A 23,106-nucleotide genomic window follows, 5' to 3' on the forward strand; every position below is an offset into this window, starting at 1 on the left:
AGAAATTTTCACGAATGAGGGTGAAAGGAGAACGGTGGGTAATATGGTGGCGCCCGTGAGAATGAGTAAGTACTTTTCTTTAATAGCCTTTTGTCGGAGAAATCCGTTAGATTTGACAATAAATCTTACAGCAAATTGAACGAAATTGGATTTTCCTTTTGCTGCAGACCGGCAAATAAAATTAATGGAAATTTCGTACTTATCTTGTAATTTGTTCGCTGGTGGACAAACTTGAAAATCCAAGTGATCTGGCTTGAATGGATCAAAAATAATGTGTTCTAGGGGGGCTGCTGTCCTGGAATTTTCCAAAAATGCTGAAATAGAGACACTCGAAGAACAGCGAACACTAGACTTTTCGTAATTGCGCGGGCGCGACCGGGCGTATCTTTATTTGGCGAAATTAGTTTTCACACTGCTGCTTATTCTAATTAGTTAGGCTCTCCCAAGCGCAGCGGAGACTCCTTGGAGACTCTGTGGTGAAGAGCGGGTGACAGTCCAAACTCCGTAACTTGGACAGTTACAATTAAGCCAAGAAACAATAAATATAAAATTTAAAAGATCTAAATATATAACAGAATATTAAACAGCACGAAAGTGAATGGTGAAATCACAATATTAATAGTTATAACTGTTGCAGTTGGAGTCGATGACGATAGGGCCAGGTCACAATAGCGGCATCGGCCACCAGTTCTTAACCCTCGGGAAGTTGGGAGCAAAGGGACCGACAAACCGGAATAAGGCCGGTAGAGGCGACTACGTTGCGCGGTCGCGGTGGACTAAAGACCGCGGAGATTAAGGACGACCAGAGACGATATGGCAACGCCGGAGTCAATGACGGACTCCGTGTCTTCCATGTAGACCGCTGGAAGATAACGTTTGATGGCGAGGACGACCGAAATTCCGTGGAGGATTTTTTTTTTCGACTGTAGTTCCAGCAGCAGCACCGGTGTCCGTGGTATGAGGCTTCCATGTCCTTCTATCGGGAAGAGCGAAGGAGTGGTATTGGTTTCACGTTTGCCAGTCCAAAGTGGATAGCTGGGTGGAGTTGCGCAGGGCTCTTATGGAACGATTTTGTGGCCACCAGACGGTGCACGAACGGAAGCACGAGCTCCTTAAGCGCGAGCAACAGCAGGGAAAAAGAGCGGATGAATACATCCATTCTATGCAGCCAACTCGCCTTACGCCTAAAAAAAAACCAACGCCAATTTGTAAAGGTTGTTAAGAAAAGATTGAGGGACAGAAAAGCGCGAATCGATAACGCGAAGAAGTTGTTGTTTAGCGTAGATGACTTACGGGGGAGTGCGTTGAGTGCTTCATATGCGAGCATGTCCAAAGTGAAGACGACGAGCCCGAAGTTCTTGAGGTGGAAGTGATCCGCACCAGACCCCGACCCGCAGTAAGAGAAGGATGCTGGAACTTTGCGGAAGATCCTGAAAGCGGGAGAGATTCGCCAGTCACAAATCCTATAAAGCAATCGTGGAGACAGGATTAAGTAGTTAAAAGTCTGAGATAAGATTATTGCCAGCGAAAGAAGTACAGTCGCATCCGTCGCTATTTAGAGGGGCGGAATCGAGTCTTCACGGAACACCAAATGAGCGGCATGCGGCTAGTTTCGAGGAAGGTTTAAAAGACGAAAGACCGCTTTAAGAGCAGAGGATCTAAAAGACGCGAGGTGGTGGCTGCCGTAAAGCGCATCGGATCTGGAGATCCTAGACCGAGGTCAATGAATGAAGCAGCAGAAATCAATGTCAGGCAAATGACCTAGGAGTGTCTAGAGTGAAAAGACATTCCATTGAGCTAGTCGAAGAAATCCGAGTCTTCAAGGATCGATTCTATCCCATGTCTCCAACGTAGCAAACGGTGGTTAGTGATGGAGTGGACAAGATGCTGACGTTGGGAGGATAGCAAAGAGTCCGTGGAGCAATCCCACAACAGTGGTGTCCAATCCAGGGAAAGACAGGTTTTATCTGAACGCCCGTAAGCTGAACGCTCTGACGGGGAAGGACGCATACCCTCTACCCAGCGTCGATGTTATCCTCTCCATGATCAACCAGACGCATTATATCTCCAGTGTGCATCTTATGTTTGTGTTTTCGCAAATCGAATTGGATAACAAGAGCAAGGAAAACACGGCGTTTACTGTTCTTGGGAGACCCTTATATCAGTTCCGGATGATTCCATTCGGAAGCAGTCCAACGCTTGGTCCTGCTGATGGACCGGGTAATACCAGATGAGCTGAGGTCCAATGTTTTTGTTAATCTGGATGACCTTTTAATTCTGGCTCCCAATTTCCAGACGCATTTGAATAACCTGCTGCTCGTAGCCCAGAGCCTGAAATCAGCTGGGTTAACAATCGGCCTGAAGAAATCCAAGTTTGGCTTTAAAGCGTTAACGTACCTCATGTTCAAGTTGGAGGGGGACTGCTGCGCATGGACCCCGGGCGAGTTTCGACGACTCAGAGGATGCCATACCCGAGGTCCATGAAGGAAGAACGAGCCTTCCTTGGTACATCGGGATGGTATCGGCGCTTCGTGAAAAACTTCGCTACACTGGCAGTACCACTCTCCGAGGCATCAAAAAAAATTAAAAACACAAAGTCTTGTCTTGCCGTTCACGTGCATCACCGATCACGGAACCAGGACGGCGAGAAGCAGCCGATCGCGTTCTTCTCGGCCAAGATGAATAAACACCAGGTCAACTACACTGTCACGGAGTAGTAGTGCCTGGCAGCCATTCTAGCCATTCGGATGTTTCGGCCGAACCTGCAAGGTATGCCGTTCACGTGCATCACCGATCACGCTAGTCTGAAGTGGCTGATGGCAATGAAAGATCGATCAGATGTTCGTTTCAGCTACAAGGGAACCATTTAAGCATCGAACGGGAAGCGCCGATACCCTGTCACGATGCGTAGAGGAAATCCTGAAAGATCCAATAAATTTATTGGGGTTTGAAAAAACCAAATTTGCTGCCGAAGACTATCAGGAGTAAGTGCAAGATGTCGAGAAAGAACTTACAAAACCTCAAAGTCGACAACGGGCTTATATTTAAGCGCAGCGGAAACCCAAGCCTAAGTGATGAGCTAAAGGAAGCGGAATGGAAACTGAGGATTCTGCAAAACTTGACCCACAGCTTGGTAGATCGTGCTCACTTAGACGTCTGCCCATGGTGGGATGGCAAAGACACTGGAGATTCTACGACGACGCTTCTATTGCCAAGGGATGACCATCCAGGTGAGAGAGTTCGTTCAAGGCTGTGAGATGTGTAAGGAGACCAAAGCGCCAAACTGAAGTGAACGAAGTTTTTTACAAGTTCGGTGTCCCTGAAACGGTACGTTCGGACAATGGTAAACAGTTCACATCTACGACGTTTGAGGAAATGGTCGATGGGTTCGAAATCCAACACATAAAGACGCCGATATACTTACCCCAAAGCAGGGGTAAACACAGAGAAATACAACACTAACTCATGTTTGGTTCGCACGTCCCGTCTATATATATATATATATTCTTGATCAGGATCAATAGCCGAGTCGATCTGGCCATGTCCGTCTGCCCGTCCGTTTGTCCGTCTGACTGTCCGTCCGTCTGTTCGTCCGTATGAACGTTGAGATCTCAGAAACAACAAAAGCTTGAATGATGAGATTAAGCATATAGACACCAGAGATATAGGCGCAGCACAAGTTTGTCGATTAATGTTGCCACGCCCACTCTAGCGCCCACAAACCGCCTAAAACTGACACGCCCACACATTTAAAATGGCTTAGATATTTTTGTATTGATCTAGTAAATTTCTATCGATTTGCCAAACAACTTTTTGCCACGCCCACTCTTACGCCCACAAACCGCCCAAAGCTGCCACGCCCACACTTTTGAAAAATGTTTTGATATTTTTTCATTTTTGTATTAGGTTAGGTTAGGTTAGGTTTTACCGGCCGTCGGTTATCCGACGCACTTAGACCATTAGAGGTCCATTGTGATACCGTGTGTGTTTTCCCCTTTTGCCCGTCGAGGTTCGTGTGAAGTTAGCAGTTTCCCCAGCCAGAGGCGCTGGTGAATTTTTGTATCCGATGTGGATCGGTGTCGGACAGGTCGGACGTGTCTATCAGGAATCTGCTTCCTAATTGAGCAAGTCTTTTCGCTTGCAGTGCTGGGCAGTGGCATAGTAGATGCTCTACCGATTCTTCAACTTCTTCGTCCTTACAGCTACGGCAGAAATCATTATACGGGGCATTCAACCACTATCAACCACTGCCCTGTGATGACTCTCATAGCAGTGTTGAGGTTTACTTTGGGCAACCTTAGAAGTCTTGACGGTCTTTTTAAGCTTATTTTTGGCCGTATTAGGCGACAGTGTGTGGTATTTTCCCATATTGTCTGCTTGTTTTGATTTAGGTTTTCCCTAAGTAGTAGTTTACATGTGGTTAAAGGCATACTCATGCCCTCCATCTCTTGTACGAGTGGCGCGGTAGTGACTTCTCGAGCTAGTTCATCTGCGATGGAGTTGCCTTCTATGTCCCTGTGTCCGGGTACCCATATAAGGCTGATAATGAATTGTTGTGTCATCTCGTGTAAAGATGAGCGGGAATTCAATACTGTTTTCGAGTGACTAGATATTGAGCCAATCGATTTGATAGGTGCTTGGCTGTCACTGAAAATGTTTACATGTGAGCCTTCCGGCTTTAGTGATTTTAAGTGTTTTAGGGCCTACCTTATTGCTGCCACTTCAGCCTGGAAGACGCTGCAATGATCGGGGAGTCTGAACGAGGTGCTTAGGCTAAGCTGTTTTGACCCATCCGTATAGAAGCATATAGCATTCTGGGGGCAAGGTATTTGTGAGTTCCAATCATCCCTCTCTGGGATGATTGTGTTGAAAGGTTTTTGTATGTACTCCGTAGGAGTGCAGTAGTCTGTCCTGGAGGGGACCATTTGAATGTTTTTTAGGATACATGAGTGACCCGCTTCTTGTGGGTTCCACTGTTTGGTATCTCAAAGCCTGATTGTCGCTACTGTGGCCTGTTCCATGCCAGCTAGTTCTGGGCTTGGGAGGTTGAGTATGGCATTTAGGGCTTCGTTTGCGGTGGTGTTTAAAGCCCTGCTGATGCAGCTCTTTGCATTTTTGCTAGCATTTTTAAGCTGGATTTCTTTTTCAGAGCCGGCCACCATACCACGACTCCGTACAGTAGTATTGGTCTGACAATGGCCGTATATATCCAGTTTACTATATAGGTTCCAGTTTAGTTTCCTGTCAAGTATTACGCACAGGTACCTTGCGGTGCTACTGAAGGAAAGTCTTCGATTGTTGAGGATAGGTGGGACTTAGTCTGGTATATTATACTTCCTAGTGAAGAGAACCAGCTCAGTCTTTGAGGGGTTAATTCCTAGTCCGTTATTTTTAGTTCTATTCAAACTACCAAAGTAAATGCCTTTGCGATGTCTATTCAAAATATTTTGCTATACTGAAGTTGCTAAAACAAAAATTGGTCAACATGCACGATGATCGCAGATACCCATAGCAAATTAACTTCTTCTTTTCAGGTTAGATTAATACTTCACCCAAATTTGGGGGCGTCATCTACGGGCGATTGCTCACTTATACAATCGATTATCTATCGATGAACTACCGGCTCGAGGAGCAGGGAGAGCGCATCTCTAGAAAAGCTCATCGCGCATAGTTCCTTTTATCTTCACCTAATTGAATACCATTGTTTTCGCTTCTAAGTTTTCACCTTATAAATAAAAAAGTTTAACCCCTTTAGCGTTTCTTAACAATGCAGCAGCAAGTCCCCAGAAAAGTTATAGCTCATCTTTGACTCCCAGCAATTCAGCGCAGTCACAAAAGTCCTCTTTAATAATTATCTTTCTTATATTTTCCGATTAAAGATAGTCATCCTGACCTCACAAACATTATGAAGCAACAGCATCGATCCTACGATCCTGTCTGAAGGACACGGCTTTGGAAACCACTCTCTCATTGAAAAGGGCAACTAAGCTATATATTTGGAATTGTTACAAAACATTTGCTAATCGACGTTTAGATTTTCAGGCGCATGTCGTTGAGGTTTTGGGGATAAGGGCAGTCCAGAGTGGTTTCAATGCTTCGTGAACTGTCAGATGAGTTCAACGCTCATATTAATGCGCTAAATGGAATAAGCTTAGCGGAAAAAATCGCTGGATGCCCTTTCGCCCAATGCGAGTCAGGCGAAATGGGAGGAGCATTTAGAGGACCCAGTCTTCAAAAATGCAGTTCCAACGTGGGAGTCAATTAGGACTCCACCTCTCCGCCTGGATCATGCCTGTATACTGTGTACATACCTGGGAAAACTTCTAAGTTAAGTATCTCCGGTTTTAACCAAGTCTCTGTAAACACAATAATATGGGATGCAAAGGAAAGGCTAATTTAATTTAAGGCCCAAGAAAGGGACACAAAAGATCTAAGAAGGGAAAAGAAAATTGGTGGCCGAATGTGAAAGGAAATTCAAGAAAAAAACTATAAAGAAAGTCATAGGCCAAAAATGGCCTGATTTTAGTTAAGTGGATAAGTAGAATTAGTTTATTTCTTTTTTAAATTAATTTTTAGTAATTTTTGACTCGGCATAACTCTAGCCCCTTGAGACCCCTGAACACCGAAGGGCCGTTCAATTTAAGAGGATAAATATGGTGATAGAACGGCCATGGTAGGGAGGGCATAAAGTATCTCAACTCCATCTGAGATAAGTAGGTGTTCGTGATGATATAGTGCAATATTTTCCTTTTCTTATTAATATCTATCCTTTTTCCGTGTATTTAGACTAAGATTTGTGTTATCCCGTGCCCCTTTTTTTTGGATTGTTCCTTCACGCAAATTTGAACTTCATAATGAATAAAGGCAAATCCAAGAGAAGTAGCAAGATCACCACCACCAATAGTCGACGAGCCCAGCCGGAGAAAATTTTTGCGTGTGCACTTCTCCTGAGTTTAACATCCAGCCGCAGTATTTAATAAAAGTCCGTTACATTTATAATTATATTTAGATAATCATTATTGATTGTATGGCGCCCAACTGTAAGGCCACGTTATTTTACGTAGCTCACGGGATAGAAATTAAAGTCTTAGTCAAAATCGATAGTTACGATTTAACTCTGGGCAGAAGCGGGTTAATTGCTCTTGTTTCGCCACAATTAGAGAATATCAGAATTTAACTCAAGCGCATAGGAAACGGAGAGACCGATTGGAGAAATTAGTCTCGAACACACTAGATCATAAAACTTTAGGCGAGGAAAAAGAGCTCAAACAGTATACTCTTTCCATAATTTTGAGTCAATAGATTTGTTTATTAAACGCATAGGAACCGCTGGCTTTGGAATTTAATAGTTTCGCAGCCTGACCACGTTTATTGGTCAAATAAATATCATTACAAGTCAAAAATATAATTTCGCCTAAGTCGCTTGGAAATGCAGTAAATAGCATTCTTAGAGAAGAAGCGATCACTGACCACAATCTATAGCGAAACCAACATACCCAATTTCGCAAAGTGCAGGCAGCCAGCTGGATCATAGGTATAGATGTCGAAGTCTAACCGCAGTCTGCAAACTGTGATTGTTGTTGTTGCCGGTTGGCGCCAAGCTCTTTGCGTTGTTGTTGTTTTTTTGTCGTTTCTTTTAGGCACATGGTCATTAGGTTTTTTCTCAGGGGATTAGTCATGCTCGATGTCATATTTATACATGCGATTGTTGTTGCTAGTTCCGAATTCTTGTGGCTTTGGTAATCTGTTTATTTTATTGATTTGTTTTATATGTTTTTATATTGGTCGACGGAAGAACATTTGAGTTGGACTCTGGTTTGGTGCTCAGACGATTGAGCTCACACTTCGTGAGAAACCAAGAAGTTCAACGACCTCGCAGACTAAGAATAAAAATATTCTTCTGGTTTGGTACTCTTCCCATTGAGCTCAAACTTGGCGAGTTATTTTTGCGGTATAAAGGGAACAGCGGATCAAACGGAGAAGTTCAAAGACCTCGCAGTTCAATTGCTGATAAGAATATTCTATCTCTTTGTTTATCTGTCGTTTAACTTTATATTTTATAGCATTTTTATACCCGTTACTCGTAGAGTAAAAGGGTATACTAGATTCGTTGAAAAGTATGTAACAGGCAGAAGGAAGCGTTTCCGACCATATAAAGTATATATATTCTTGATCAGGATCAATAGCCGAGTCGATCTGGCCATGTCCGTCTGTCCGTCCGTATGAACGTCGAGATCTCAGGAACTACAAAAGCTAGAAAGTTGAGATTAAGCATACAGACTCCAGAGACATAGAAGCAGCGCAAGTTTGTCGATTCATGCTGCCACGCCCACTCTACCGCCCACAAACCTCCCAAACCTGCCACGCCCGCACTTTTGAAAAATAATTTGATATTTTTTCATTTTTGTATTTAGAATTTAATAATGAGAATTTTAAAACTTAGGCGCAATGGCTGATGCGGAAGATATTTCGCTGCGAAAGTATTGTCTATGCGATACCTGCTTGGACAAAAACAAAATATACAAAACGAAAGACACATGCCCGGTTTGCCAGACAATATGTTTCGAAAAACAAGGAACTCCCTCACAAAATACTAGAGCGCAAAAAGGTCAAGTTTTGGCTGCAAGTGGCTCCACGCTGAGGGGTCATCGAAATCCAGCAGTTTTGGGGGCCGGTCAAGCAGATCTAATTCAAAAGACAATTATAGGTGCTGTCCAAAACATGCAGAATGATCTGCTGACCCAGCTAGCTGAAAAAAATGGCTCAATTAATAGAGACAAACCTAGCCGCACATCTTCAAACACCAAGAATTGTTTCTGAGGCAGAGAATGGGGCTGATTTCAGAGGACATATACCACTAGAAAATATGGAGGACCAATCCGGTTCTGGCCGAGGGACTCCCAGAAGCTTCAAATCCGATCTAAGACAGAGGCTCGATTAAGTAGGCCACATTTTGAACAGCTGGAAATTGAGTTTTAGCGGAAATCCAGAGGGTATAAGTGTAGATAATTTTATTTATCAAGTACAGGCTCTTACAGAACAAACACTGGGTGGCAATTACGCGGTTTTTCTCCAGCAATACAATATCAAAATCAAGAAATACTAAGAAAATGAGAACTTTTTGGAAGTCCATAAAAACAATTAATGCTATATGATTTAAGGATAATGATAAGCGACCATATGCCGAGGTTTGGATGTTGGATAGGATGGTTGTCGGATTGTTGGATACCGGAGCGGCCATAAATGTTATCGGAGCCAAGTTGGCAGAACAGATTATACGTAGCAGGGTAAAATTTAAGAGCGTTTTAATGGTGGCGCATACTGCGGATGGAAGAAAGCAGGAAGTTGTAGGGAAATTAACAACCGAAGTAAAATTTAAAGGTGTATCAAAAGAACTCGATTTTCACATTGTGCCTTCTGTATTTAGGGCTACATTTTTGGAAAATTTTCAACTTGTTGCCATCGTCCATGGAAATCTCAGAAATCGTATTGGATGCTCACACCCTGTCCGAAAGCCAACGAAACAGCCTGATTAAAGTGATTGGCAAGTTTCCCTCGTTCGCAGTCTCAGGGCTGGGAAAGACTCATTTAATATCTCACGAAATTTATGTTGGCGAAGCTAAACCGGTAAAGCAGCGGCATTTTCACGTGTCTCCCGCTGTCGAAAATTATTATATGCGGAAGTAGACAGGATGTTGAAAATGAGGGTGATAGAGGAGTCTCAGAGCCCCTGGTCGTCTTCAGTTGTTCTTGTTCAAAAACGTGGAAAAGTTTGCCTCTGTCTAGATAGTCGTAAGGTCAATGCGGTGACGACAAATGACGCATATCCCTTGACGCAGATCGACGGGATATTATGAAGACTTCCTAAGGCGATGTATATTTCAAGTTTGGATTTGAAAGACGCCTACTGGCAGATTCCTTTGGATCGTTAAAAGACGGCGTTTACCATTCCGGGGAAGCCTCTTTACCACTATACAGTAATGCCATTTGGGTTAACTAATGCTTTACAAACGATGACACGTCTGAATTATGACATGAGGTGTTTGTGTACTTAGATGACCTGCTGGTAGTTTCGGATAATTTCGAAATGCATCTCAAAGTGTTGAGCATAGTTGCAGAAAAAATCAAAGCTGCTGGTTTGACACTCAACTTAGAGAAAAGCTATTTCTGCATACGTTCAGTCAAATATTTGGGGCATATAGTCGAAGAAGGTGTCATAAGAACCGACCCGGAAAAAAATTTCTGCAATGTCGGAATTCCCTCTTCCGAAAAGTCTGAAATCTCTGCGCAGTTTCTTAGGAATGGTAGGATGGTATCGAAAATTTATTAGCAATTTTGCTTCACTCGCTACCGCTTTGACCGACTTGCTGAAGCCCCAAAAGAAATTCCAGATGACTCCAGAAGGTGAAAAAGCATTTGCAGCGCAAATTTTAACAAGCCATTTTTCGTGCAGTGCGATGCGAACATGACTAGTGTTGGTGAAGTCTTGGTTCAGAAAACAGAGCAGGGAGATGAGTATCCAATAGCCTTTGTATCCAAAAAGATGAAAAAGGCTCAGAGGAATTATTCGGTCACTGAACAAGAATGTTTAGCTGCCATAATTTGCATTAAACGGTTTAGGCCGTATATTGAGGGACACGAATTCACGGTCATTACGGACCATGCTTCTCTTAAGTTCATAGGCGCCATCTAGATGTCGGTGGTCGAAGCAAAGAAGTGGCTCAAAAGAAAGGCAGAGGAGAGCAACAGGCCCAAATGTCAACCTTCTCTGGGGCACATATCTCTTTTTTCTAGGGGCAAAAGGTTGGCGCCAGATTGGTGGCGTCTAAGATTTTCTTTTTCACCTCCCGACTTTGATCAAGAGCAGTTGTGCGCGATTTGCTTCGTAACAAACTGCAGGGTTTGTCCAACATATACCTTGGCAACATGAGTCCCACGAGCCAACGCCCCAATCCACCAGCTGCGTCCAGAGTCGCGGACCAGGAAGTCAGGGAAGCTTCCGACTCATCGAGAGTCAGTGAAACTATTCAAAAGAAGAGCCAGCCGCTAAAATGCGCTCAAAGATTTTGAGACCCCATGCGGGAGCTTTGGTGTCGCCGCCGCGAAACGAAAAAGCAGAGGCGAAAATCATTTTTGGCTAGTGCAAAATCATTACTAAGCGATGTAATTTAAGGCCCGAGAAAAGGCCAAAAAAATCTAAGAAGGGGAGAGACAATTGGTGGCCGAATGTGAAAGGCAACTCAAGAAAAAAACTATAAAGAAAGTCATAGGCCAAAAATGGCCTGATTTTAGTATGATTTAAGTGTAGGATAGGTAGAATTAGTTTATTTCTTTTTTTGGTGTTCAGCCGGCGAAATTTGTAAATCATCCGGCAAGCAAGAAAAGAGGCAAGATCCCAGAGAATGAAAAAGGCTTGGCCGAAAAATAATTGAGTGGTTCTTGTTTGTTCTGTGAATTTTGGTTTTGAGTGATTTTCTGTTCGCCTCTGCTCGGTATAAAAACCCATATGTTTATCGTTTAAAAAAAAAGAAAAAAATAATCTAATCTAAGTGATATGAAACAATTATGTAATTTTGGAAAAAAAATGAATATTTATTTTCTGCAGCGAACTAGCCTGATTAAAGTGATTGGCAAGTTTCCCTCGTTCGCAGTCTCAGGGCTGGGAAAGACTCATTTAATATCTCACGAAATTTATGTTGGCTAAGCTAAACCGGTAAAGCAGCGGCATTTCACGGTCATTACGGACCATGCTTCTCTCAAGTTCATAGGCGCCATCTAGATGTGGGTGGTCGAACCAAAGAAGTGGCTCAAAAGAAAGGCAAAGGAGAGCAACAGGCCCAAATGTCAACCTTCTCTGGGGCACATATCTCTTTTTTCTAGGGGCAAAAGGTTTGCGCCAGATTGGTGTCGTCTAAGATTTTCTTTTTCACCTCCCGACTTTGATCAAGAGCAGTTGTGCGCGATTTGCTTCGTAAAAAACTGCAGGGCTTGTCCAACATACACCGTGGGCAACGTGAGTCCCACGAGCCAACGCCCCAATCCACCAGCTGCGTCCAGAGTCGCGGACCAGGAAGTCAGGGAAGCTTCCGACGCATCGAGAGCCAGTGAAACTATTCCAAAGAAGAGCCAGCCGCTAAAATGCGCTCAAAGATTTTGAGACCCCATGCGGGAGCTGGAGTCGGAAACAAATTTCGCTTCAGCACCGGTGTCGCTGCCGCGAAACGAAAAAGCAGGCGAAAATCATTTTTTGGCTAGTGCAAAATCATTTCTAAGCGATGTAATTTAAGGCCCGAGAAAAGGCCAAAAAAAATCTAAGAAGGGGAGAGGAAATTGGTGGCCGAATGTGAAAGGAAAATCAAGAAAAAAACTATAAAGAAAGTCATAGGCCAAAAATGGCCTGATTTTAGTTAAGTGTAGGATAGGTAGAATTAGTTTATTTCTTTTTTTGGTGTTCAGCCGGCGAAATTTGTAAATCATCCGCCAAGCAAGAAAAGAGGCAAGATCCCAGAGAATGAAAAAGGCTTGGCCGAAAAAAAATTGAGTGGTTCTAGTTTGTTCTGTGAATTTTGGTTTTGAGTGATTTTCTGTTCGCCTCTGCTCGGTATAAAAACCCATATGTTTATCGTTTAAAAAAAAAGAAAAAAATAATCTAATTAGTGATATGAAACGATTATGTAATTTTGGGAAAAAAATGAATATTTATTTTCTGCAGCGTTTACAGGCCCTTGAAAGCGCTTTCCCTCCATTCCATCCCCAAATTTAACTTTAAACAAAATAAGCTATAGAGAGAGTCATGTAGGCAGAGAAAAATAGAAATTAACAAATGCGCTCAAAGCGTTCACTGCAATCAAAACCCACTCAATTTTGATCTGAGTACAACTTATCTGAACCGGCTTCGTGCTTTAAAGTTATTGCCAAATATAAACAAGAGAGAACGCTATAGTCGAGTTCCCCGACTATCTGATACCCGTTGATCAGCTAGTGGAAGGGAGAAGGAGAGTCTTAAACACAGTTTTTGGCGGTTTGTGGGCGTGGCAAAACGTTTTTTGACAAATCGATAGAAATTTACAAGACTAATACAAAAATGAAAAATATCAAAACATTTTTCAAAAGTGTGAGCGTGGTAGCTTTGGGCGGTTTGTGGGCGTTAGAGAGGGCGTGGCAAATAGTTTTTTTGCAAATCGATAGAATCTCCTTTTAGCTTTTAAATAAACTTGTATAATGTTTTAGAAAAACAGTAATTTTTGACTTGGCATTAACCCCATGAGACCCTTGAACACCGAAGGGCCGTTCAATTTAAGAGGATAAGTATGGTCATAGTACGGCCATGGTAGGGAGGGCAAAAAGTATCTTAACTCCATCTGAGATAAGTAAGTGTTCGTAATGATATAGTGCAATATTTTCCTTTTCTTATTAATATCTATCCTTTTTCCGTGTATTTAGACTAAGATTTGTTTTATCCCGTGCCCCTTTTTTTTGGATTGTTCCTTCACGCAAATTTGAACTTCATAATGAATAAAGGCAAATCCAAGAGAAGTAGCAAGATCACCACCACCAATAGTCGACGAGCCCAGCCGGAGAAAATTTTTGCGTGTGCACTTCTCCTGAGTTTAACATCCAGCCGCAGTATTTAATAAAAGTCCGTTACATTTATAATTATATTTAGATAATCATTATTGATTGTATGGCGCCCAACTGTAAGGCCACGTTATTTTACGTAGCTCACGGGATAGAAATTAAAGTCTTAGTCAAAATCGATAGTTACGATTTAACTCTGGGCAGAAGCGGGTTAATTGCTCTTGTTTCGCCACAATTAGAGAATATCAGAATTTAACTCAAGCGCATAGGAAACGGAGAGACCGATTGGAGAAATTAGTCTCGAACACACTAGATCATAAAACTTTAGGCGAGGAAAAAGAGCTCAAACAGTATACTCTTTCCATAATTTTGAGTCAATAGATTTGTTTATTAAACGCATAGGAACCGCTGGCTTTGGAATTTAATAGTTTCGCAGCCTGACCACGTTTATTGGTCAAATAAATATCATTACAAGTCAAAAATATAATTTCGCCTAAGTCGCTTGGAAATGCAGTAAATAACATTCTTAGAGAAGAAGCGATCACTGACCACAATCTATAGCGAAACCAACATACCCAATTTCGCAAAGTGCAGGCAGCCAGCTGGATCATAGGTATAGATGTCGAAGTCTAACCGCAGTCTGCAAACTGTGATTGTTGTTGTTGCCGGTTGGCGCCAAGCTCTTTGCGTTGTTGTTGTTTTTTTGTCGTTTCTTTTAGGCACATGGTCATTAGGTTTTTTCTCAGGGGATTAGTCATGCTCGATGTCATATTTATACATGCGATTGTTGTTGCTAGTTCCGAATTCTTGTGGCTTTGGTAATCTGTTTATTTTATTGATTTGTTTTATATGTTTTTATATTGGTCGACGGAAGAACATTTGAGTTGGACTCTGGTTTGGTGCTCAGACGATTGAGCTCACACTTCGTGAGAAACCAAGAAGTTCAACGACCTCGCAGACTAAGAATAAAAATATTCTTCTGGTTTGGTACTCTTCCCATTGAGCTCAAACTTGGCGAGTTATTTTTGCGGTATAAAGGGAACAGCGGATCAAACGGAGAAGTTCAAAGACCTCGCAGTTCAATTGCTGATAAGAATATTCTATCTCTTTGTTTATCTGTCGTTTAACTTTATATTTTATAGCATTTTTATACCCGTTACTCGTAGAGTAAAAGGGTATACTAGATTCGTTGAAAAGTATGTAACAGGCAGAAGGAAGCGTTTCCGACCATATAAAGTATATATATTCTTGATCAGGATCAATAGCCGAGTCGATCTGGCCATGTCCGTCTGTCCGTCCGTATGAACGTCGAGATCTCAGGAACTACAAAAGCTAGAAAGTTGAGATTAAGCATACAGACTCCAGAGACATAGAAGCAGCGCAAGTTTGTCGATTCATGCTGCCACGCCCACTCTACCGCCCACAAACCTCCCAAACCTGCCACGCCCGCACTTTTGAAAAATAATTTGATATTTTTTCATTTTTGTATTTAGAATTTAATAATGAGAATTTTAAAACTTAGGCGCAATGGCTGATGCGGAAGATATTTCGCTGCGAAAGTATTGTCTATGCGATACCTGCTTGGACAAAAACAAAATATACAAAACGAAAGACACATGCCCGGTTTGCCAGACAATATGTTTCGAAAAACAAGGAACTCCCTCACAAAATACTAGAGCGCAAAAAGGTCAAGTTTTGGCTGCAAGTGGCTCCACGCTGAGGGGTCATCGAAATCCAGCAGTTTTGGGGGCCGGTCAAGCAGATCTAATTCAAAAGACAATTATAGGTGCTGTCCAAAACATGCAGAATGATCTGCTGACCCAGCTAGCTGAAAAAAATGGCTCAATTAATAGAGACAAACCTAGCCGCACATCTTCAAACACCAAGAATTGTTTCTGAGGCAGAGAATGGGGCTGATTTCAGAGGACATATACCACTAGAAAATATGGAGGACCAATCCGGTTCTGGCCGAGGGACTCCCAGAAGCTTCAAATCCGATCTAAGACAGAGGCTCGATTAAGTAGGCCACATTTTGAACAGCTGGAAATTGAGTTTTAGCGGAAATCCAGAGGGTATAAGTGTAGATAATTTTATTTATCAAGTACAGGCTCTTACAGAACAAACACTGGGTGGCAATTACGCGGTTTTTCTCCAGCATTACAATATCAAAATCAAGAAATACTAAGAAAATGAGAACTTTTTGGAAGTCCATAAAAACAATTAATGCTATATGATTTAAGGATAATGATAAGCGACCATATGCCGAGGTTTGGATGTTGGATAGGATGGTTGTCGGATTGTTGGATACCGGAGCGGCCATAAATGTTATCGGAGCCAAGTTGGCAGAACAGATTATACGTAGCAGGGTAAAATTTAAGAGCGTTTTAATGGTGGCGCATACTGCGGATGGAAGAAAGCAGGAAGTTGTAGGGAAATTAACAACCGAAGTAAAATTTAAAGGTGTATCAAAAGAACTCGATTTTCACATTGTGCCTTCTGTATTTAGGGCTACATTTTTGGAAAATTTTCAACTTGTTGCCATCGTCCATGGAAATCTCAGAAATCGTATTGGATGCTCACACCCTGTCCGAAAGCCAACGAAACAGCCTGATTAAAGTGATTGGCAAGTTTCCCTCGTTCGCAGTCTCAGGGCTGGGAAAGACTCATTTAATATCTCACGAAATTTATGTTGGCGAAGCTAAACCGGTAAAGCAGCGGCATTTTCACGTGTCTCCCGCTGTCGAAAATTATTATATGCGGAAGTAGACAGGATGTTGAAAATGAGGGTGATAGAGGAGTCTCAGAGCCCCTGGTCGTCTTCAGTTGTTCTTGTTCAAAAACGTGGAAAAGTTTGCCTCTGTCTAGATAGTCGTAAGGTCAATGCGGTGACGACAAATGACGCATATCCCTTGACGCAGATCGACGGGATATTATGAAGACTTCCTAAGGCGATGTATATTTCAAGTTTGGATTTGAAAGACGCCTACTGGCAGATTCCTTTGGATCGTTAAAAGACGGCGTTTACCATTCCGGGGAAGCCTCTTTACCACTATACAGTAATGCCATTTGGGTTAACTAATGCTTTACAAACGATGACACGTCTGAATTATGACATGAGGTGTTTGTGTACTTAGATGACCTGCTGGTAGTTTCGGATAATTTCGAAATGCATCTCAAAGTGTTGAGCATAGTTGCAGAAAAAATCAAAGCTGCTGGTTTGACACTCAGCTTAGAAGAAAGCTATTTCTGCATACGTTCAGTCAAATATTTGGGGCATATAGTCGAAGAAGGTGTCATAAGAACCGACCCGGAAAAAAATTTCTGCAATGTCGGAATTCCCTCTTCCGAAAAGTCTGAAATCTCTGCGCAGTTTCTTAGGAATGGTAGGATGGTATCGAAAATTTATTAGCAATTTTGCTTCACTCGCTACCGCTTTGACCGACTTGCTGAAGCCCCAAAAGAAATTCCAGATGACTCCAGAAGGTGAAAAAGCATTTGATCAGCTGAAAACTATGCTATGTTCGGCTCCTGTCCTTCGCAGCGCAAATTTTAACAAGCCATTTTTCGTGCAGTGCGATGCGAACATGACTAGTGTTGGTGAAGTCTTGGTTCAGAAAACAGAGCAGGGAGATGAGTATCCAATAGCCTTTGTATCCAAAAAGATGAAAAAGGCTCAGAGGAATTATTCGGTCACTGAACAAGAATGTTTAGCTGCCATAATTTGCATTAAACGGTTTAGGCCGTATATTGAGGGACACGAATTCACGGTCATTACGGACCATGCTTCTCTCAAGTTCATAGGCGCCATCTAGATGTCGGTGGTCGAAGCAAAGAAGTGGCTCAAAAGAAAGGCAGAGGAGAGCAACAGGCCCAAATGTCAACCTTCTCTGGGGCACATATCTCTTTTTTCTAGGGGCAAAAGGTTGGCGCCAGATTGGTGGCGTCTAAGATTTTCTTTTTCACCTCCCGACTTTGATCAAGAGCAGTTGTGCGCGATTTGCTTCGTAACAAACTGCAGGGTTTGTCCAACATATACCTTGGCAACATGAGTCCCACGAGCCAACGCCCCAATCCACCAGCTGCGTCCAGAGTCGCGGACCAGGAAGTCAGGGAAGCTTCCGACTCATCGAGAGTCAGTGAAACTATTCAAAAGAAGAGCCAGCCGCTAAAATGCGCTCAAAGATTTTGAGACCCCATGCGGGAGCTTTGGTGTCGCCGCCGCGAAACGAAAAAGCAGAGGCGAAAATCATTTTTGGCTAGTGCAAAATCATTACTAAGCGATGTAATTTAAGGCCCGAGAAAAGGCCAAAAAAATCTAAGAAGGGGAGAGACAATTGGTGGCCGAATGTGAAAGGCAACTCAAGAAAAAAACTATAAAGAAAGTCATAGGCCAAAAATGGCCTGATTTTAGTATGATTTAAGTGTAGGATAGGTAGAATTAGTTTATTTCTTTTTTTGGTGTTCAGCCGGCGAAATTTGTAAATCATCCGGCAAGCAAGAAAAGAGGCAAGATCCCAGAGAATGAAAAAGGCTTGGCCGAAAAATAATTGAGTGGTTCTTGTTTGTTCTGTGAATTTTGGTTTTGAGTGATTTTCTGTTCGCCTCTGCTCGGTATAAAAACCCATATGTTTATCGTTTAAAAAAAAAGAAAAAAATAATCTAATCTAAGTGATATGAAACAATTATGTAATTTTGGAAAAAAAATGAATATTTATTTTCTGCAGCGAACTAGCCTGATTAAAGTGATTGGCAAGTTTCCCTCGTTCGCAGTCTCAGGGCTGGGAAAGACTCATTTAATATCTCACGAAATTTATGTTGGCTAAGCTAAACCGGTAAAGCAGCGGCATTTCACGGTCATTACGGACCATGGATCATAGGCGCCATCTAGATGTGGGTGGTCGAACCAAAGAAGTGGCTCAAAAGAAAGGCAAAGGAGAGCAACAGGCCCAAATGTCAACCTTCTCTGGGGCACATATCTCTTTTTTCTAGGGGCAAAAGGTTTGCGCCAGATTGGTGTCGTCTAAGATTTTCTTTTTCACCTCCCGACTTTGATCAAGAGCAGTTGTGCGCGATTTGCTTCGTAAAAAACTGCAGGGCTTGTCCAACATACACCGTGGGCAACGTGAGTCCCACGAGCCAACGCCCCAATCCACCAGCTGCGTCCAGAGTCGCGGACCAGGAAGTCAGGGAAGCTTCCGACGCATCGAGAGCCAGTGAAACTATTCCAAAGAAGAGCCAGCCACTAAAATGCGCTCAAAGATTTTGAGACCCCATGCGGGAGCTGGAGTCGGAAACAAATTTCGCTTCAGCACCGGTGTCGCTGCCGCGAAACGAAAAAGCAGGCGAAAATCATTTTTTGGCTAGTGCAAAATCATTTCTAAGCGATGTAATTTAAGGCCCGAGAAAAGGCCAAAAAAATCTAAGAAGGGGAGAGACAATTGGTGGCCGAATGTGAAAGGCAACTCAAGAAAAAAACTATAAAGAAAGTCATAGGCCAAAAATGGCCTGATTTTAGTATGATTTAAGTGTAGGATAGGTAGAATTAGTTTATTTCTTTTTTTGGTGTTCAGCCGGCGAAATTTGTAAATCATCCGGCAAGCAAGAAAAGAGGCAAGATCCCAGAGAATGAAAAAGGCTTGGCCGAAAAATAATTGAGTGGTTCTTGTTTGTTCTGTGAATTTTGGTTTTGAGTGATTTTCTGTTCGCCTCTGCTCGGTATAAAAACCCATATGTTTATCGTTTAAAAAAAAAGAAAAAAATAATCTAATCTAAGTGATATGAAACAATTATGTAATTTTGGAAAAAAAATGAATATTTATTTTCTGCAGCGAACTAGCCTGATTAAAGTGATTGGCAAGTTTCCCTCGTTCGCAGTCTCAGGGCTGGGAAAGACTCATTTAATATCTCACGAAATTTATGTTGGCTAAGCTAAACCGGTAAAGCAGCGGCATTTCACGGTCATTACGGACCATGCTTCTCTCAAGTTCATAGGCGCCATCTAGATGTGGGTGGTCGAACCAAAGAAGTGGCTCAAAAGAAAGGCAAAGGAGAGCAACAGGCCCAAATGTCAACCTTCTCTGGGGCACATATCTCTTTTTTCTAGGGGCAAAAGGTTTGCGCCAGATTGGTGTCGTCTAAGATTTTCTTTTTCACCTCCCGACTTTGATCAAGAGCAGTTGTGCGCGATTTGCTTCGTAAAAAACTGCAGGGCTTGTCCAACATACACCGTGGGCAACGTGAGTCCCACGAGCCAACGCCCCAATCCACCAGCTGCGTCCAGAGTCGCGGACCAGGAAGTCAGGGAAGCTTCCGACGCATCGAGAGCCAGTGAAACTATTCCAAAGAAGAGCCAGCCGCTAAAATGCGCTCAAAGATTTTGAGACCCCATGCGGGAGCTGGAGTCGGAAACAAATTTCGCTTCAGCACCGGTGTCGCTGCCGCGAAACGAAAAAGCAGGCGAAAATCATTTTTTGGCTAGTGCAAAATCATTTCTAAGCGATGTAATTTAAGGCCCGAGAAAAGGCCAAAAAAAATCTAAGAAGGGGAGAGGAAATTGGTGGCCGAATGTGAAAGGAAACTCAAGAAAAAAACTATAAAGAAAGTCATAGGCCAAAAATGGCCTGATTTTAGTTAAGTGTAGGATAGGTAGAATTAGTTTATTTCTTTTTTTGGTGTTCAGCCGGCGAAATTTGTAAATCATCCGCCAAGCAAGAAAAGAGGCAAGATCCCAGAGAATGAAAAAGGCTTGGCCGAAAAAAAATTGAGTGGTTCTAGTTTGTTCTGTGAATTTTGGTTTTGAGTGATTTTCTGTTCGCCTCTGCTCGGTATAAAAACCCATATGTTTATCGTTTAAAAAAAAAGAAAAAAATAATCTAATTAGTGATATGAAACGATTATGTAATTTTGGGAAAAAAATGAATATTTATTTTCTGCAGCGTTTACAGGCCCTTGAAAGCGCTTTCCCTCCATTCCATCCCCAAATTTAACTTTAAACAAAATAAGCTATAGAGAGAGTCATGTAGGCAGAGAAAAATAGAAATTAACAAATGCGCTCAAAGCGTTCACTGCAATCAAAACCCACTCAATTTTGATCTGAGTACAACTTATCTGAACCGGCTTCGTGCTTTAAAGTTATTGCCAAATATAAACAAGAGAGAACGCTATAGTCGAGTTCCCCGACTATCTGATACCCGTTGATCAGCTAGTGGAAGGGAGAAGGAGAGTCTTAAACACAGTTTTTGGCGGTTTGTGGGCGTGGCAAAACGTTTTTTGACAAATCGATAGAAATTTACAAGACTAATACAAAAATGAAAAATATCAAAACATTTTTCAAAAGTGTGAGCGTGGTAGCTTTGGGCGGTTTGTGGGCGTTAGAGAGGGCGTGGCAAATAGTTTTTTTGCAAATCGATAGAATCTCCTTTTAGCTTTTAAATAAACTTGTATAATGTTTTAGAAAAACAGTAATTTTTGACTTGGCATTAACCCCATGAGACCCTTGAACACCGAAGGGCCGTTCAATTTAAGAGGATAAGTATGGTCATAGTACGGCCATGGTAGGGAGGGCAAAAAGTATCTTAACTCCATCTGAGATAAGTAAGTGTTCGTAATGATATAGTGCAATATTTTCCTTTTCTTATTAATATCTATCCTTTTTCCGTGTATTTAGACTAAGATTTGTGTTATCCCGTGCCCCTTTTTTTTTGGATTGTTCCTTCACGCAAATTTGAACTTCATAATGAATAAAGGCAAATCCAAGAGAAGTAGCAAGATCACCACCACCAATAGTCGACGAGCCCAGCCGGAGAAAATTTTTGCGTGTGCACTTCTCCTGAGTTTAACATCCAGCCGCAGTATTTAATAAAAGTCCGTTACATTTATAATTATATTTAGATAATCATTATTGATTGTATGGCGCCCAACTGTAAGGCCACGTTATTTTACGTAGCTCACGGGATAGAAATTAAAGTCTTAGTCAAAATCGATAGTTACGATTTAACTCTGGGCAGAAGCGGGTTAATTGCTCTTGTTTCGCCACAATTAGAGAATATCAGAATTTAACTCAAGCGCATAGGAAACGGAGAGACCGATTGGAGAAATTAGTCTCGAACACACTAGATCATAAAACTTTAGGCGAGGAAAAAGAGCTCAAACAGTATACTCTTTCCATAATTTTGAATCAATAGATTTGTTTATTAAACGCATAGGAACCGCTGGCTTTGGAATTTAATAGTTTCGCAGCCTGACCACGTTTATTGGTCAAATAAATATCATTACAAGTCAAAAATATAATTTCGCCTAAGTCGCTTGGAAATGCAGTAAATAGCATTCTTAGAGAAGAAGCGATCACTGACCACAATCTATAGCGAAACCAACATACCCAATTTCGCAAAGTGCAGGCAGCCAGCTGGATCATAGGTATAGATGTCGAAGTCTAACCGCAGTCTGCAAACTGTGATTGTTGTTGTTGCCGGTTGGCGCCAAGCTCTTTGCGTTGTTGTTGTTTTTTTGTCGTTTCTTTTAGGCACATGGTCATTAGGTTTTTTCTCAGGGGATTAGTCATGCTCGATGTCATATTTATACATGCGATTGTTGTTGCTAGTTCCGAATTCTTGTGGCTTTGGTAATCTGTTTATTTTATTGATTTGTTTTATATGTTTTTATATTGGTCGACGGAAGAACATTTGAGTTGGACTCTGGTTTGGTGCTCAGACGATTGAGCTCACACTTCGTGAGAAACCAAGAAGTTCAACGACCTCGCAGACTAAGAATAAAAATATTCTTCTGGTTTGGTACTCTTCCCATTGAGCTCAAACTTGGCGAGTTATTTTTGCGGTATAAAGGGAACAGCGGATCAAACGGAGAAGTTCAAAGACCTCGCAGTTCAATTGCTGATAAGAATATTCTATCTCTTTGTTTATCTGTCGTTTAACTTTATATTTTATAGCATTTTTATACCCGTTACTCGTAGAGTAAAAGGGTATACTAGATTCGTTGAAAAGTATGTAACAGGCAGAAGGAAGCGTTTCCGACCATATAAAGTATATATATTCTTGATCAGGATCAATAGCCGAGTCGATCTGGCCATGTCCGTCTGTCCGTCCGTATGAACGTCGAGATCTCAGGAACTACAAAAGCTAGAAAGTTGAGATTAAGCATACAGACTCCAGAGACATAGAAGCAGCGCAAGTTTGTCGATTCATGCTGCCACGCCCACTCTACCGCCCACAAACCTCCCAAACCTGCCACGCCCGCACTTTTGAAAAATAATTTGATATTTTTTCATTTTTGTATTTAGAATTTAATAATGAGAATTTTAAAACTTAGGCGCAATGGCTGATGCGGAAGATATTTCGCTGCGAAAGTATTGTCTATGCGATACCTGCTTGGACAAAAACAAAATATACAAAACGAAAGACACATGCCCGGTTTGCCAGACAATATGTTTCGAAAAACAAGGAACTCCCTCACAAAATACTAGAGCGCAAAAAGGTCAAGTTTTGGCTGCAAGTGGCTCCACGCTGAGGGGTC

General features: G+C 42.1%; 1 protein-coding gene across 6 annotated transcripts in view; it reads right to left on the reverse strand.

Annotated features, from left to right (window-relative positions):
• LOC26535268 (gamma-interferon-inducible-lysosomal thiol reductase) overlaps positions 1-23,106 on the reverse strand; it is a 114,240-nt gene that overhangs the window by 20,678 nt on the left and 70,456 nt on the right. Inside the window, exon 3 of one of the 6 annotated variants that reach the window (XM_043206858.1) lies at positions 358-1,430. The exons of 4 other annotated variants lie outside the window; for them this stretch is intronic. In XM_043206858.1, coding sequence (XP_043062793.1) covers positions 1,314-1,430 — 117 coding nt within the window. In that variant the 3' untranslated portion in view covers positions 358-1,313. One more of the 6 variants, XM_043206861.1, reaches the window with a different exon arrangement.

The sequence above is a fragment of the Drosophila yakuba genome, chromosome 2L (assembly GCF_016746365.2).
Source record: "Drosophila yakuba strain Tai18E2 chromosome 2L, Prin_Dyak_Tai18E2_2.1, whole genome shotgun sequence".
In the NCBI taxonomy this organism is placed as follows: domain Eukaryota; kingdom Metazoa; phylum Arthropoda; class Insecta; order Diptera; family Drosophilidae; genus Drosophila; species Drosophila yakuba.